The sequence below is a fragment of the Sprattus sprattus genome, assembly GCF_963457725.1.
Source record: "Sprattus sprattus genome assembly, chromosome: 1".
In the NCBI taxonomy this organism is placed as follows: domain Eukaryota; kingdom Metazoa; phylum Chordata; class Actinopteri; order Clupeiformes; family Clupeidae; genus Sprattus; species Sprattus sprattus.
The window spans coordinates 40,639,796-40,653,796 of record NC_137920.1 but is presented as its reverse complement, the minus strand read 5'-3'; the positions used below and the strand labels follow the sequence as shown (position 1 = coordinate 40,653,796).

At 47.3% G+C, this 14,001-nt stretch overlaps 1 protein-coding gene across 2 annotated transcripts; it reads right to left on the bottom strand.

Annotated features, from left to right (window-relative positions):
• Positions 1-304: 304 nt before the first annotated feature.
• wiza (WIZ zinc finger a) lies at positions 305-13,188 on the bottom strand. 2 transcript variants are annotated; one of them, XM_080857041.1, is made up of 10 exons: positions 13,144-13,188; positions 11,614-11,698; positions 10,843-11,391; positions 10,161-10,571; positions 9,148-9,636; positions 8,627-8,950; positions 8,126-8,340; positions 5,681-5,879; positions 1,882-2,047; positions 305-1,529 (listed from the first exon to the last, which is right to left on the bottom strand). In XM_080857041.1, exons 2-10 carry the CDS (start codon positions 11,645-11,647, stop codon positions 1,364-1,366), a joined length of 2,553 nt encoding a protein of 850 aa, XP_080713167.1. In that variant the 5' UTR covers positions 11,648-11,698; positions 13,144-13,188; the 3' UTR covers positions 305-1,363. The 2 variants fall into 2 exon arrangements, with proteins under 2 accessions (XP_080713167.1, XP_080713168.1); XM_080857042.1 differs by lacking the exon at positions 13,144-13,188 and having other exon boundaries at positions 11,614-11,710.
• Between the last annotated feature and the right edge of the window lie 813 nt (positions 13,189-14,001).

Sequence of the window (14,001 nt, the reverse complement as noted above, 5' to 3'; positions counted from 1 at the left end):
AGGACAGTCGTTGAGTAACTAGTTTGTCATAATGTCAAAGTCAGCTCATTTCAAGAGATTTCGTTAGTTTTAGCTGCTAGCATACCTTTAGCGAATAGCTATTGATCCATAATGCACCTTTAAACCTTTTAACCTTAGAAGACTTAAAGAAGACAAAAACAATGGGCAGCATTTACAAATGTTCTGAAAAACCTACCAAATTTAATGAATGACGATTTACAGTTTACAGTAGTGCTTTAAGGATTTAAGACACAGCAGGTCAAACAGACACACACTCAGCTAGTTCATAAATTCAGCTCATTCATTAAAAATCATTAGCTGTGAATACCCATGATCATACTCAAGCAAGTAAAAAATGTAAATCAGTGTATACGGTCAACTCCATCATTTCAACACTTTAAAACCTCTTGAAACATCATAACAAAGTCAATCACAACATGTAGAAAGGTTGAGGCGAGGCCACTTGAAAACTGGGCAACCTGAGTTCTTCCTGATCTGTTAAAAGCCATTGATGGCATAATCACTGCCTGATCAATGCTAACTATAGAGGAAAGGAACAGTTCTTATTAAACGAGCCAATGGAACAATCACAGGGAAATCACACTCATAATTAAAAAAGGGGGAGGAAACAAGCCTGCTCTGCAATTTCCATGACTTCGTTGAGAAGCAGGCACACATAAACACAGACAGGGGCCGCACCTGAGAGTGTGTAGTATAAAATACCTGATCATGGCTCTCTTCAGGGGCCGCACCTGAGAGTGTGTAGTATTAAAGACCTGATCATGGCTCTCTTCCTGGTCAAACTAGCTCCCTTCACTACGGAGTCTCAGAGGTAAAGGATGTTCACCCTCAGCTCTCCACTGCTGGTACCTGGCCTGACTTGGGTATGTAGTCAGCACAAGGCACAGGGCAGTATGACACAGCAGCCGCGGTCAGCTTTGCACGAAATAAGAGCATGAGGACACGTCAGTGACAATTAAGACCCAACACGACGTGCCAGTCATGTGTTCTAACAGTGGACGTCAGAGGTACGTATGTACGTGTTCGTATGAGCCCTGCAGTCATGTGTTAGAACAGTGGACGTCAGAGGTACGTATGTACGTGTTCGTATGAGCCCTGCAGTCATGTGTTAGAACAGTGGACGTCAGAGGTACGTGTTCGTATGAGCCCTGCAGTGCATATCAGCCACTTTCACCAGCTGCCATCGCACCATATAAAGAAGTTCATGTGAATAAAATCATCCAATGTTTTTCAAGTGGATCAATGTGTCTGCATATGAACACAGGGAGGTGTCCCACAGCTGCCGGAGTGCGTGTGTGTGTGTGCATGCATGCGTGTGTGTGTGTGTGTGTGTGTCGGGACATCAGACAGGCTGCAGCGTGAGCAGGATGGGGGACGTGGGCTGAGGGAGGGGGCTGGGCGGGGACGTGGCGGAGCTCTCCTTCTTGAGGTTGAGGATGTGCTCCTGGAGGTGCCTCACCCAGTCCTCCTGCACAGACAGCGGTCCGTGGAACTCCTTCTCACAGAACCTGGAGGAACCACAAACATAGAACTTTGATCTACTACCTGTGCCGAGAACATGAAGTAATGCACAAAAGAATCCTATGTATTCAGACAGGTGACTGAGTGGATGCTAGCTGGTTTACTAAGGGCAATGTGACCACATAAATGCCCCTTCCTCTCACAGACCCCTATGGAGGAATGTGAGGTAATATCCACTCTAATGCAGTAAAATGAGACAATTTCAATGAACAAACAAACAATATTACCCCTCAAAAGGGGCACGTACCATTGGAACCTTACCTTTGATTAAGTATCATTTAAAGGTAAACAGAAGCCCATTAAATCATGTGGTAGAGTGGGCTCAGGATTGAGGCCTACCTGCACTTGAGAGAGTAGACCTTCCCAAACTGTTTGACCAGTGGAGTCTCCGGCGGCCTCGGCACCAGCGAGGGGATGTTTCCGGAGCGAGAGGGTTTGGGCTCGCTGGACTCACGGGCTCTGCTCTCCGTGTGGGATTGGTGCTTTGGAGGGCGACGCTCACTCCCTGAAATGGGAATCAAACTGTTGTGGGTGGTCCGTCTCACACACGTATAGCTCTCAAACAGTAGGGCTGGGTGATGTATGGACCAAAGTTCATAGTGTCCCATTACACGATCTCTGTTTTTACTTCAAAATAGGCTGAATGTTCAGTTATCAGTCCCCCCAGGATTTCGCGGGCCTTTTTTTGTGATAGTTGCGGCCTAAATTTACTGATTTCGCGGGGGATTTTCCAAAAAGTTGCGGTGGAAATTGCTGTGTTTTAAGGTGTTTGTTGCGATAAAATTGCAGGATCCAGTGAAAGTTGCGACAACAAAGGTTGCGGTGGAAATTGCTGTGTTTTAAGGTGTTTGTTGCGATAAAATTGCGGGATCAAGTGAAAGTTGCGACAAAAAAAGTTGCTTATTTCCCTCTTTGTAATTATAATTGAGTTATTTGTTGAAAAATAAATAATATATAAACAAACATTCTCTAAAGAACCAAACCATTGAGAATGGTCCTCTAAATCAGTGGTTCCCAACCTATGGGTCGCCAAAGATCCACGGGGGGTCGCGAGGCCCTCTTGATTTTGTGGGGTTTAATTTTAATAGCCTACCATGATATAGACCATGTTGAATAAATGGCAAAGCATTTAATATATGCATAGAAGTAACCAAATGTAAGTGCTACATTTAGCCTTTATTCTGTTTTTGAACGAAGACAAATTTTGGAATAAAATGATAAACTAAAATGAGTTTTCGCAGGAAACCGAGCGTATCATGTGACTCTCTCTCGTGCATGCGCTGTTACCTAGCGACTTACTGAGTGAGGGAAAGATGGCTACGCCACAGGTAGGAGAGAGAGCGGAGGAATGTGTCAAAAAGAAAAAGAGGGGGTACCAAGAAAGTTTTATAGAGTATGGATTCATAGAAGCCATGGATAAAGTTCGAGCTGAATGTATATTTTGCCGTGACAAACTAGCGAACGAAAGTTTGAAGCCCTGCAAGTTAAAGCGACACCAGACCACAAAACATCCGGATACGGTGGGAAAACCGAAGGAGTTTTTTCTAAAGGCACGCAACAGACTGGCTGTGCACAGCGACTTTCATTTGGCTGTTACCAAACTCGAGCCAGAGATCGAATCACTGGCTCAGGAAATACAGTGGCAGAGCTCTCATTAAAAGGTTGCCTGGCCTAGGTTGCCTGTTTGTGCACAGTCAAATGAAAAGGAGATTTAAAACAAAAAAAACTGTGAATACTGGTAAAGCTGGTAATATTATATGTTCCTCATTTTATGCGTTGTTGCCTGGGTTAAGTTGTGTTTGAAACAGTCAAATGGCAAGGAGATAAAAAAAAAAAAACACAGTGAAATTAAAACTTTGGTAATTTTACAAATGATTAGGCCTACTCAGTTTGTTGTTGCCTGCCTAAGTGTTTACAATAGTTAAATGTAAGTGATGAAGGAAAACAGTGAAATTTACGTGCTATTATTTTAATTTTATTTATTTTAATTTTATTTTTTAAGTTATTCCTCATTTTCTGTGTTATTGCTGCTCTCATATGGAAGAAGGCCTATATTATTTTTGAGAACATGTTTTTTTTACAAATAGCCTATTAGCCTATCTGAAGTTTATGTGGAAGCCTAATTTCAAGGTTTTTTCTTATTGGTCTGTGTCATTTGAGCAGACAGTGTAATACTGAAGTTCATTTTATGTTGAATTCTTGAAATGTAGCCTAATAAAGCGCAAATGTGAAGGATGTAGGCCTAAGCGTTTTTTTCCGGGGGCGGGGGCGGGGGGGTTGGGTCACCAAAGCTTACAATGGTAAAAATATGGGTCCCTGAGAAAAAAGGTTGGGAACCACTGCTCTAAATAACCTTACCAACATGCCAAACAAAAGATTATCAGTACTACAAAAATGTAGCATAATAGGCTGTTCTGCCCTCTGCTTATTTAGGTCAGAAAATGTATATTGTTTGTATTGTTGTTATGGAAACGAACACAGGACTTTTACTTTGACATCATTCAAATGTTCATCTCGTGGGAATGGCAACAGCTGTTAGACAGTTATCTAGAAACATAGCTAGTTATGCTAATCACGTAGGGGGAACAGAACATAGGATTTACTTATCCACAATGAAGTGCAACTGTTGGAATTACAAAAGGACCACAAGTAAGACTGAATAAAATGTTATGCATATCTCAGCCTACACATAAAACTGCGTTTAATTTCCATGCCTGGAGTAGCCAGGTTTACAACAGATTAGAACTCTGCTAGTGTTTGCACCGTGTCTACAGGGCAGGAGAAAGTTGTGGGAGACGACAATGATTTGTCAAATTTGCGGGAAAGTTGCGGTGATGTGTTAAAATTTCTACTTCGCGCTGAACTCGCGGGTAATCATTGAATTCGCGTGAATTGGCGCGATCGCGACATCGCGAAATCCTGGAGGATCTGAGTTATGAGCCAAAGCCTCATGTGAGATGACAGACTGGGACATGGACAGTGTTTGAAAATATACTGATGCAAAACATGTAAATGGAAATTTTTATTAAAAAGAGGACCTATTGTGCTCATTCTCAATGTTCATCATTTTATTTTTGGGGTCAACTAGAATAGATTTACATGCTTCAATGTTCCAAAAAATCTGATTCATCTCTCTTCACCCTCTGTCTGAAATGCTCTGTTGGAGATCATGTGTCCCTCTCCCGATGAGCCCAGTGTTCTCTGATTGCTCAGCTAGATGGGCAATAAGGCTTGTGTTACGAGATTGTGTCATCTTGAAACAAATGGAAAGTGCTGGAATTCCAACTAAGGCATTTCAGGCAGCTGAGAGAAGTGGTTTCAGTGAAACTCCCTCTGGCGTGTACTCTGGGCTTGTAACTTTGTAGGCCGTTTACATGGACAAAAAGCAGAAAAGGCTCCTTCAGTTGTTTTCAACAACAATAACAGACTGATTGCATCAGAGTACAATAACAGGTGTTCCTCTCCCAGAATAGTTCTAGAACAGTGCTGCTGATTCCTGGGAATTTTGAGAGACCCAAGGGAGTATTCAAATATAAAGATTGAGCGATTACAAAATCATGTGGATAAGAGTCTTTTTGGATGAGGGTTTGCTTGGGGATGAGTGTTTGTGGGGGGATGGGTGTTGGCGTGGGGGGTGAGTGTTTGCGTGGGGGGTGAGTGTTTGCGTGGGGGGTGAGTGTTGGCGTGGGGGGTGAGTGTTGGCGTGGGGGGTGAGTGTTGGCGTGGGGGGTGAGTGTTGGCGGGGGGGAAAGTGTTTGGGGGGGGGGTGAGTGTTTGCGTGGGGGGTGAGTGTTGGCGTGGGGGGTGAGTGTTGGCGTGGGGGGTGAGTGTTGGCGGGGGGGAAAGTGTTTGGGGGGGGGGGGGGGTGAGTGTTGGTGGGGGGGATGAGTGTTTGCGTGGGGGGTGAGTGTTTGAGGGGGGGTGAGTGTTGGTGGGGGGGTGAGTGTTTGGGGGGGTGAGTGTTTGGGGGGGGTGAGTGTTTGCGTGGGGGGTGAGTGTTGGTGGGGGGGATGAGTGTTTGCGTGGGGGGTGAGTGTTGGCGGGGGGGATGAGTGTTGGCGGGGGGGATGAGTGTTGGCGGGGGGGATGAGTGTTGGCGGGGGGGATGAGTGTTTGCGTGGGAGTCCGCACCACTCACCTCTAGGCAGTCGTCCGTTGTCCTGTGTGGACCCCTGGTTGCCGTGGTTCTTGCCTCCTTTACCTCCGGAGGCACCCAGCCCAGAGGCCCGCGAGCCGTGTAACAGCCCCAGAGAGGACCTGAGTGAAGACGAGGACCTGTGGCTGCTGCCGTGAAGCATCTCGGAGTCACTGGAGAGGGAGGGGGAGGACGTGCTCCTCTGTGGAGAGGCCAGAGTCAACCATCAGCATGGAACAGCTGGCTAACAGACACTGAACTGCTAGGTTTGGGACCTAAATATCAAGAAGTTTACCTGCTATTCTTAGCCTGACTGAACTAGATGTGGAACAGAATTTCCACCAATTGGACCAGTGGCTCTAGGTAATTTTACAAAGGCACAGAAGAGCATATCTTACATGTCGCCCACAAAGCAGCCAAAGAAAGTGTCACTTGCACAAAGGTACACATGCAAAACAGTGATCACATATAAGCAGGTAAATGGACACCCATTTTACTTTTCAAACCACATATTGACCCCCCTTAAATGATAGTGTGAAAAACTACTAGGCTTTCACCAAACCCATTACCCAAACTCTCTCCCAACGCTCCAGCTCTAGTGCTTCACAGGGCTGCATGCAGGCCTTACCCTCTTAACATGGGGCAGTTCTACCATCAGCTAGCACTCATGCAGGCCTTACCCTCTTAACATGGGGCAGGTCTCCCATCAGGTCGCACTCATGCAGGCCTTACCCTCTTAACATGGGGCAGTTCTCCCATCAGGTCGCACTCATGCAGGCCTTACCCTCTTAACATGGGGCAGTTCTCCCATCAGGTAGCGCTTGTGCAGGCCTTACCCTCTTAACATGGGGCAGTTCTCCCATCAGGTCGCACTCATGCAGGCCTTACCCTCTTAACATGGGGCAGTTCTCCCATCAGGTAGCGCTTGTGCAGGCCTTACCCTCTTAACATGGGGCAGTTCTCCCATCAGGTAGCGCTTGTGCAGGCCTTACCCTCTTAACATGGGGCAGTTCTCCCATCAGGTCGCACTCATGCAGGCCTTACCCTCTTAACATGGGGCAGTTCTCCCATCAGGTAGCACTCATGCAGGCCTTACCCTCTTAACATGGGGCAGTTCTCCCATCAGGTAGCACTTGTGCAGACCTTACCCTCTTAACATGGGGCAGTTCTCCCATCAGGTCGCACTCATGCAGGCCTTACCCTCTTAACATGGGGCAGTTCTCCCATCAGGTAGCGCTTGTGCAGACCTTACCCTCTTAACATGGGGCAGTTCTCCCATCAGGTAGCGCTTGTGCAGACCTTACCCTCTTAACATGGGGCAGGTCTCCCATCAGGTCGCACTCATGCAGGCCTTACCCTCTTAACATGGGGCAGTTCTCCCATCAGGTAGCGCTTGTGCAGACCTTACCCTCTTAACATGGGGCAGTTCTCCCATCAGGTAGCGCTTGTGCAGGCCTTACCCTCTTAACATGGGGCAGTTCTCCCATCAGCTAGCACTCATGCAGGCCTTACCCTCTTAACATGGGGCAGTTCTCCCATCAGCTAGCACTCATGCAGGCCTTACCCTCTTAACATGGGGCAGTTCTCCCATCAGGTCGCACTCATGCAGGCCTTACCCTCTTAACATGGGGCAGTTCTCCCATCAGGTAGCGCTTGTGCAGGCCTTACCCTCTTAACATGGGGCAGTTCTCCCATCAGGTCGCACTCATGCAGGCCTTACCCTCTTAACATGGGGCAGTTCTCCCATCAGGTAGCGCTTGTGCAGGCCTTACCCTCTTAACATGGGGCAGTTCTCCCATCAGGTAGCGCTTGTGCAGGCCTTACCCTCTTAACATGGGGCAGTTCTCCCATCAGGTCGCACTCATGCAGGCCTTACCCTCTTAACATGGGGCAGTTCTCCCATCAGGTAGCACTCATGCAGGCCTTACCCTCTTAACATGGGGCAGTTCTCCCATCAGGTAGCACTTGTGCAGACCTTACCCTCTTAACATGGGGCAGTTCTCCCATCAGGTCGCACTCATGCAGGCCTTACCCTCTTAACATGGGGCAGTTCTCCCATCAGGTAGCGCTTGTGCAGACCTTACCCTCTTAACATGGGGCAGTTCTCCCATCAGGTAGCGCTTGTGCAGACCTTACCCTCTTAACATGGGGCAGGTCTCCCATCAGGTCGCACTCATGCAGGCCTTACCCTCTTAACATGGGGCAGTTCTCCCATCAGGTAGCGCTTGTGCAGACCTTACCCTCTTAACATGGGGCAGTTCTCCCATCAGGTAGCGCTTGTGCAGGCCTTACCCTCTTAACATGGGGCAGTTCTCCCATCAGCTAGCACTCATGCAGGCCTTACCCTCTTAACATGGGGCAGTTCTCCCATCAGCTAGCACTCATGCAGGCCTTACCCTCTTAACATGGGGCAGTTCTCCCATCAGGTCGCACTCATGCAGGCCTTACCCTCTTAACATGGGGCAGGTCTCCCATCAGGTAGCGCTTGTGCAGTTCCGCCACCTTGCCAGGCTCCTTCTGCATCCAGGCGCTGAGCGTCTCGATGGGCGAGCCGTTGGTGCGCCACTCCACGCCCTGCTGCCGGAGGTGGGCACGAGCGTGGCTGGCCAGGGCCTTGCGGTTCTCAAAGTCAAAGCCACAGAGCTCACACGTGGCGTCAAAGGCTGAATGACCAGCAACATAAGGATGGAATGGCGGGGGTTAGAGAGAGATGGAGAGAGAGACCACATGAGAACAGGTGAAGGAGACATTTGATTTGCTGTCAGAAAACAAGAGCATGTTTTCCCTTCACGTTCAAGAAGTTCATAGCATAATATCGTTAGACTCAAAACAGACCTTTATAAGCATACGACGCATTCCCAATGTACAGTATGAAGTAAATTCAACAGCACTGAAGTATCATTACAAAAGGTTTCCACTTTAAAGTGTTTGAGTTTCTCCTCAGCCTACCTTCAGAGGATGCCTTCCCCCCTTTGGCAGTGGGTTCTCCTGGTGCTGGTGTGAGGGCTCCTGGGGCAGGTGTGGAGGCTCCGGGCGAGGAGCTCTGCCTTCTCCAGGCGCTGGGCTCCAGCTTGACCTCGGAGGAGCGGGAGGTGCCCTCGCGCTGCATCAGCTTGTGGAGGGCATCAATGGGTGAGGCCTGGGCAGGCCAGCGCACCCCAAGGTGCCGCAGGTGGGCACGGGCGTGGCAGGACAGGGCTTTGCGGCTGTCAAACGTCTCATTGCAGTAGTCACACTCGACCGGTTGGTTTACATCCTGCTCTGATTTGGGAGCTGCACAGGGAAGGGAGCAATGTAAAGCGTCACGGCATTCCGTGAATGCAGAGGTATATTATTAAACATAGATCAACTTAATGTCTACAGAACTGCTGATATCTATTTTTCTGTCTAGTCTGGTCTCTCATCTCAGTCTTCTTCAGAGTGAAGAAATGAAAAAGACTGCAGCATAAATGACTAATAATAAATCTTACCTTTAACTGGAGTGTTGGCAGAGCTGGATTCGCTCCTGACAGGGGACTGGAAAGTCTCGCTCCTGGAAGGCCCAGGTAAGACGAACACCTCACTCACGTCCACCTCCATGGGCTCGTCCTTGGGTTTGTTCACGAAGCGGGAGCCCTTGCGGGCCTTGGGCAGCTTGTGGAGCAGCGTGGCGTGGCCTGGAGCCAGAGCCAGAGCAAGACCCGGGGACCTGAGGGGGCTTGGAGGAGGAGGAGGGATCTTGAGCGGACTGCGTGCCGGCATGGTCTGCGAGGACGTGCTGGAGGGGAGCTTGAGGATGCTGGTGACGCCGCGCTGGGCCATCACCTCCCGCAGCGTGGCCATGGGCGAGCCCTGCACCGTCCACTCGGTGATGCCCAGCTGGCGCAGGTGGGAGCGGGCGTGGCTGGAGAGGCTCTGGCTGCGCATGAACAGCTCCCCGCAAAACTCACACACGATGTCCCGCGATGCCAGCTCGCCATCTGGGCAGAACAGCAGAGAGCATGACTGTCACAGCACTGATCATTACAAAACAACAACAACAACAATGACAATTGAATTTCCCTCACAGGATTAATAAAAATGTATCTATCTATCCATCTATAATCACCAAACAGTTACTGGAGCCATTTTCTACCTTAGGAGATAGGAAGACACTAAAGTAGTACACATTTGGAAGTGGTCTGTGACGCATATGGGCACATTCTTTTAGCAGTGAAATACAAGGGCCTGAAGGACTGCCTACTAAACTGACCTCCCCTGCACAAGATGATGTACTCATTCGTGCACCAATGGAATCATATATATTTTTTAATTAGGAGGCACATAATTAACCAGAAAGTCTATGATTGTTCAGACCTGCCTTAAATAAACCCTGTCAGTGATATGAGGGTCCATGTGCAGGCTGTATAAAACCGTGATATGTAGAACCCCCCCCCCCCCCCCCACCCCCCCCCCCCTCCTTTAGACACACCTCCTTCTTTGAGATGCCTAAAAGTCAACTCACCACTTTTTGCAGACTCGTCATCCTTTAGTGGAGACTCCTGTGAGTGCAGCCCTTCCGAGGAGAAGGAGGAGGTTTTGAAGCGTTTGACAGGCGGTTGGGGTAAGGAAAGGCCTTTAGACACTGCTTTGGGAGATGGGGACGGCTGAGCTGACCGTTTAACAGAGGCAGTTGGGGTCAGGTCCGCCTCTCTTCCGTCACCCGACTGCATGTTGGCACTGCCAGGCTTGAGACCTTTGCTGAGCATGAACTGGTGGAGGGCGTCGATAGGGGCGCCTTTGGCTTCCATGCTATCGATGCCGAAGGTGCGAAGATGGGCACGGGCGTGGCTGGAGAGGCCTTTCCGTGTCTCAAACCAGGCGCCACACAGCTCGCAGACATGCACGTCATCCCGCCCAGAGGGGTCCACGTTCACTGCAGGGGTACAGAGGTCAGTTAGCACTCCAACGCCACTATCCATAATCACACATCGAAAACATCTATTGCACATTCCTCACAACATGCCTTTTAAAATGACATTACATAACATGGCTTAAAGCATTTTTTTTCAAAAACATTTTTAATTCAAGCCTCTTGGGATGTCTTGAATGCATACTACATTCTGACTGTTTCTTACTGTTTAGAACATACTTCAAACATATTCAAAATAAAAGGACAGTGAAACATGCTAACAGATGTGACATACTAAGGTTGAGCGGGGCATCTGTGTCCTGAGGGGCCCACAGGGGCTTGGCTGAGGCTGCGGGGGCAGTAGTGGCAGGAGGACTCCTCTCAGCTCTCGGCCCTGAGTCCTCGACGAGCAGATGAGAGAGGGAAAAGGAAGAGGATGCGGAGACAACGGCCTTCTTCACAGCAGGGGAGGCGGGGAACACTGAGGGTAGAGAGAGGCGGCTGGGGGCGCCGGCGAAACTCTTGCGGGCCGTGGCCGAGAAGATGCTGTACTTCTTCCTGACCAGGTTGGAGATCTTGATCTTGAGCGCAGGCCCCTGGACCTGGCCGTCCCTCTTGACCGCGTGCAATCCCTTGTGCCGCTTTGAAGTGTGGACCTTTGGAGGGGGTTTAGGCAGCTGGCCGTCGCGCTCTTCGATCAGGCGGTAGAGCAGCTCGATGGGCGCTCCGCTGCTCTCCGACACAGACACGCCAAGCTGCCGCAGGTGGCATCGTGCGTGACTGGAGAGACCTCGCCGCGTCTCAAAGCAGGTGCCACACAGCTCGCACTTCTGCAGCTCAGACACTAAGACAGCAGAGAAGAATCGTTACGAGCCGAATCTCAGGACAGCTGTGCAAGCACACAGAATACAAATGCAATTCAGTTACAATGAGGGTTGGGCAATGATATGTTCTTCACCTGTATATTTGTACTAAGTAAAAGTATGAGGTGGTAGAGTTATACATTTGGAAAAAAAAAAACAAACATCCAACATAGCCAATATTTGAAATGATCAGTTATCCTCACAGCCTGAGTCAGTTGAGGGTGTCGGCGTTTCCATGGGTTTTCCTTGCACATTCACGCTCTTCTTTATGTTCCCTGTCTTTTCCCTCTACAATGAAGAAAACATTTTATTCGATAGGTATTTATTGAATGTAATTCTTTACACAGATGCTTGATGACTTAGCATAGATCATGCCAGTGACAGCAAGTTCTCTGACACAAGCTGACATGAGCTTACAAATGTGGACACCGAGTTTATCAAAAATAAAATAAAATAAAAAGTTGCAGTTATATAAATAAATGCCTCCCATCACATTGTAGTGTATTAGTAAACAGATAACAGACTCGACGTCGGACCTGAGATCATTTGACAACAATTCAGCAGTGGTTACGATCAATAGTATTTTTATCATTCAGTTGGACCTTTACTTTTGGCAGTAGTTTTTACAGCGCTAGCTTCTGGTTTCGCCGACAAATTCCCTGTTTCTTTTGCTGGGTTCGTAAACTGCTTCTTCTATATTCCCAAGTAAAACTCTGGATAAGGATGAGTATCCGTGGGTCTCTTGTCGGCAAAATGTACCGAACACACAAAGCAATTTTGAAGCCCTCCCTTCAAATGCAGAGCCTTCAACCACATTTGTCTGTCCACGGTGTCTTTAGGCAATTCATGAAAGTCATACAAAGGAGGACAAGAGCATTCTGCCTTTAGATTGGGTCGATGTTCAAAGCACACTTGACCTAACCAGGACCTCAGTGCCTGGCCATTGTTCTGGCAGCCTCTAGCAGCACAAACAATTCTACTTTCGAAAGCGATATCTAACTAAGGAATGTAACGTCAATTTTAAAGTAATAATCTAGATTAACATACATTGATTTGAATCATTAACCGACACGGCCAGCAGTCACAACAAGCCTGACGTGTCTGCATGCATACAACCTGATTTTCAAGCGCCAACACTAGAGGAAGTTTACCCTCTTTGAAACGGAAGTTTTGAAAAGTTTCGGTCTGAAACAGCATGGCTAACCCATGGATAGATGGGATGATTATTTCGGACTGCCATTTCACTTATATTGTCTCAAACATTAAATAGGTTAGTACCATAAACAAAGGAGCCTAAAATTGTTTCGTTTAAAACGGCTAGGAGAGCACATCTTGAAAATGAACGTGAGTATAGTGAGTGAGTATACCCAACGTTACCAAAAACATAGCGGGTGAGCGGCGTATAACACCATCTGGATTAGATCAAGGAACCATGAACACACAGAAGTGGACACCAATTTACCTGTCAACTCAAGATGCGTTTACTGCGTTTCGTAATCCCAATATAATGCACAACCTTTAAACTAGACCAGGATCGGCAGGACTTGCCAACAAGCTAACTAGCATAGCTATGCTAGGTAAATATGGTTGTCAGCTAACTCAGCGTCAAATAATCGAATTAAACTACTGTGTAGTTCTTAAAATTCAGCTGTTGTAAAACATCGTGCAGTGGACATGTAATGTCGAACATGTCATTGATACAGTGTATGACCTCTGATAAGATATTATATTACCTGCGTCTTGAGGACCTGGGTTTGAGCCTGATGGCTTTATTTGTGTGCATTGAGAGCAGTGGTCATTGAATGTGGCGGAAAGGCATACTTGGATATTCGCATAATCGATTATACCAGTCATTACCTGTCGAGCTCAGAGTGGAATGTTCCATGGTGGAATGGGGATTGCAAAAAGGCTATTAAGGAACGAAACAGAGCCTTTAAGAACTTACGCAGAACATTGACAACAGGTAATTTGATTGAATACCAAAAGAAAAGGACCACAGCTAGGAGGGTTATAAAAGAGACAAAAAGAGAATCCCGGAGACAATTCTGCTCAACGATAGGAAGGGAAACTACACTAAATAAGGTTTGGATGATGATTAAAAAGATGATTGGTAAACACAAGTCTTTACATATTCCCATTTTAATTGAAGGAGGAAATAAAACCATTTTAGATTCTGAGAAAGCCAGGTTACTTGGTAAAACTCTTGCAAATATTCATAAAGGCAATCATTTGGACGATAGATTCAAGAAAAGAAAAGAAGAAATACTGAAAGTAAACAAGGACATTCTGAAAATGAGGGAAGAAAATATGTCTGCCTTGGATGTGGAATTTAATATGTCAGAACTCAAAATGGCTCTGAATAACACTGGATACTCTTCTCCAGGAAGTGATAATCTTTGCTATGCTATGCTAAGACAACTTCCAGATAAAGTATTGGAAAATGTTTTATTTTTGTTTAATAAAGTCTGGACTGAAGGCAAATTACCAAAGGCATGGAAAACAGCAACAATTCTTCCTTTTCCTAAACCAGGTAAGGATCCAAGTAATCCTGAAAATTATAGGCCTATAGCTCTAACTTCACATTTAGGAAA

Coding starts and splice junctions, on each gene's coding strand:
- wiza (XM_080857041.1), bottom strand. CDS start 11,647: ATGGAAACGCCGACACCCTCAACTGACTCAGGCT. Junction 8,341..8,626: donor GGGGAAGGCATCCTCTGAAG/GTAGGCTGAGGA, acceptor CTGGTCATTCAG/CCTTTGACGCCACGTGTGAG. Junction 5,880..8,125: donor ACCTGCCCCATGTTAAGAGG/GTAAGGCCTGCA, acceptor GCCTCTCCACAG/AGGAGCACGTCCTCCCCCTC.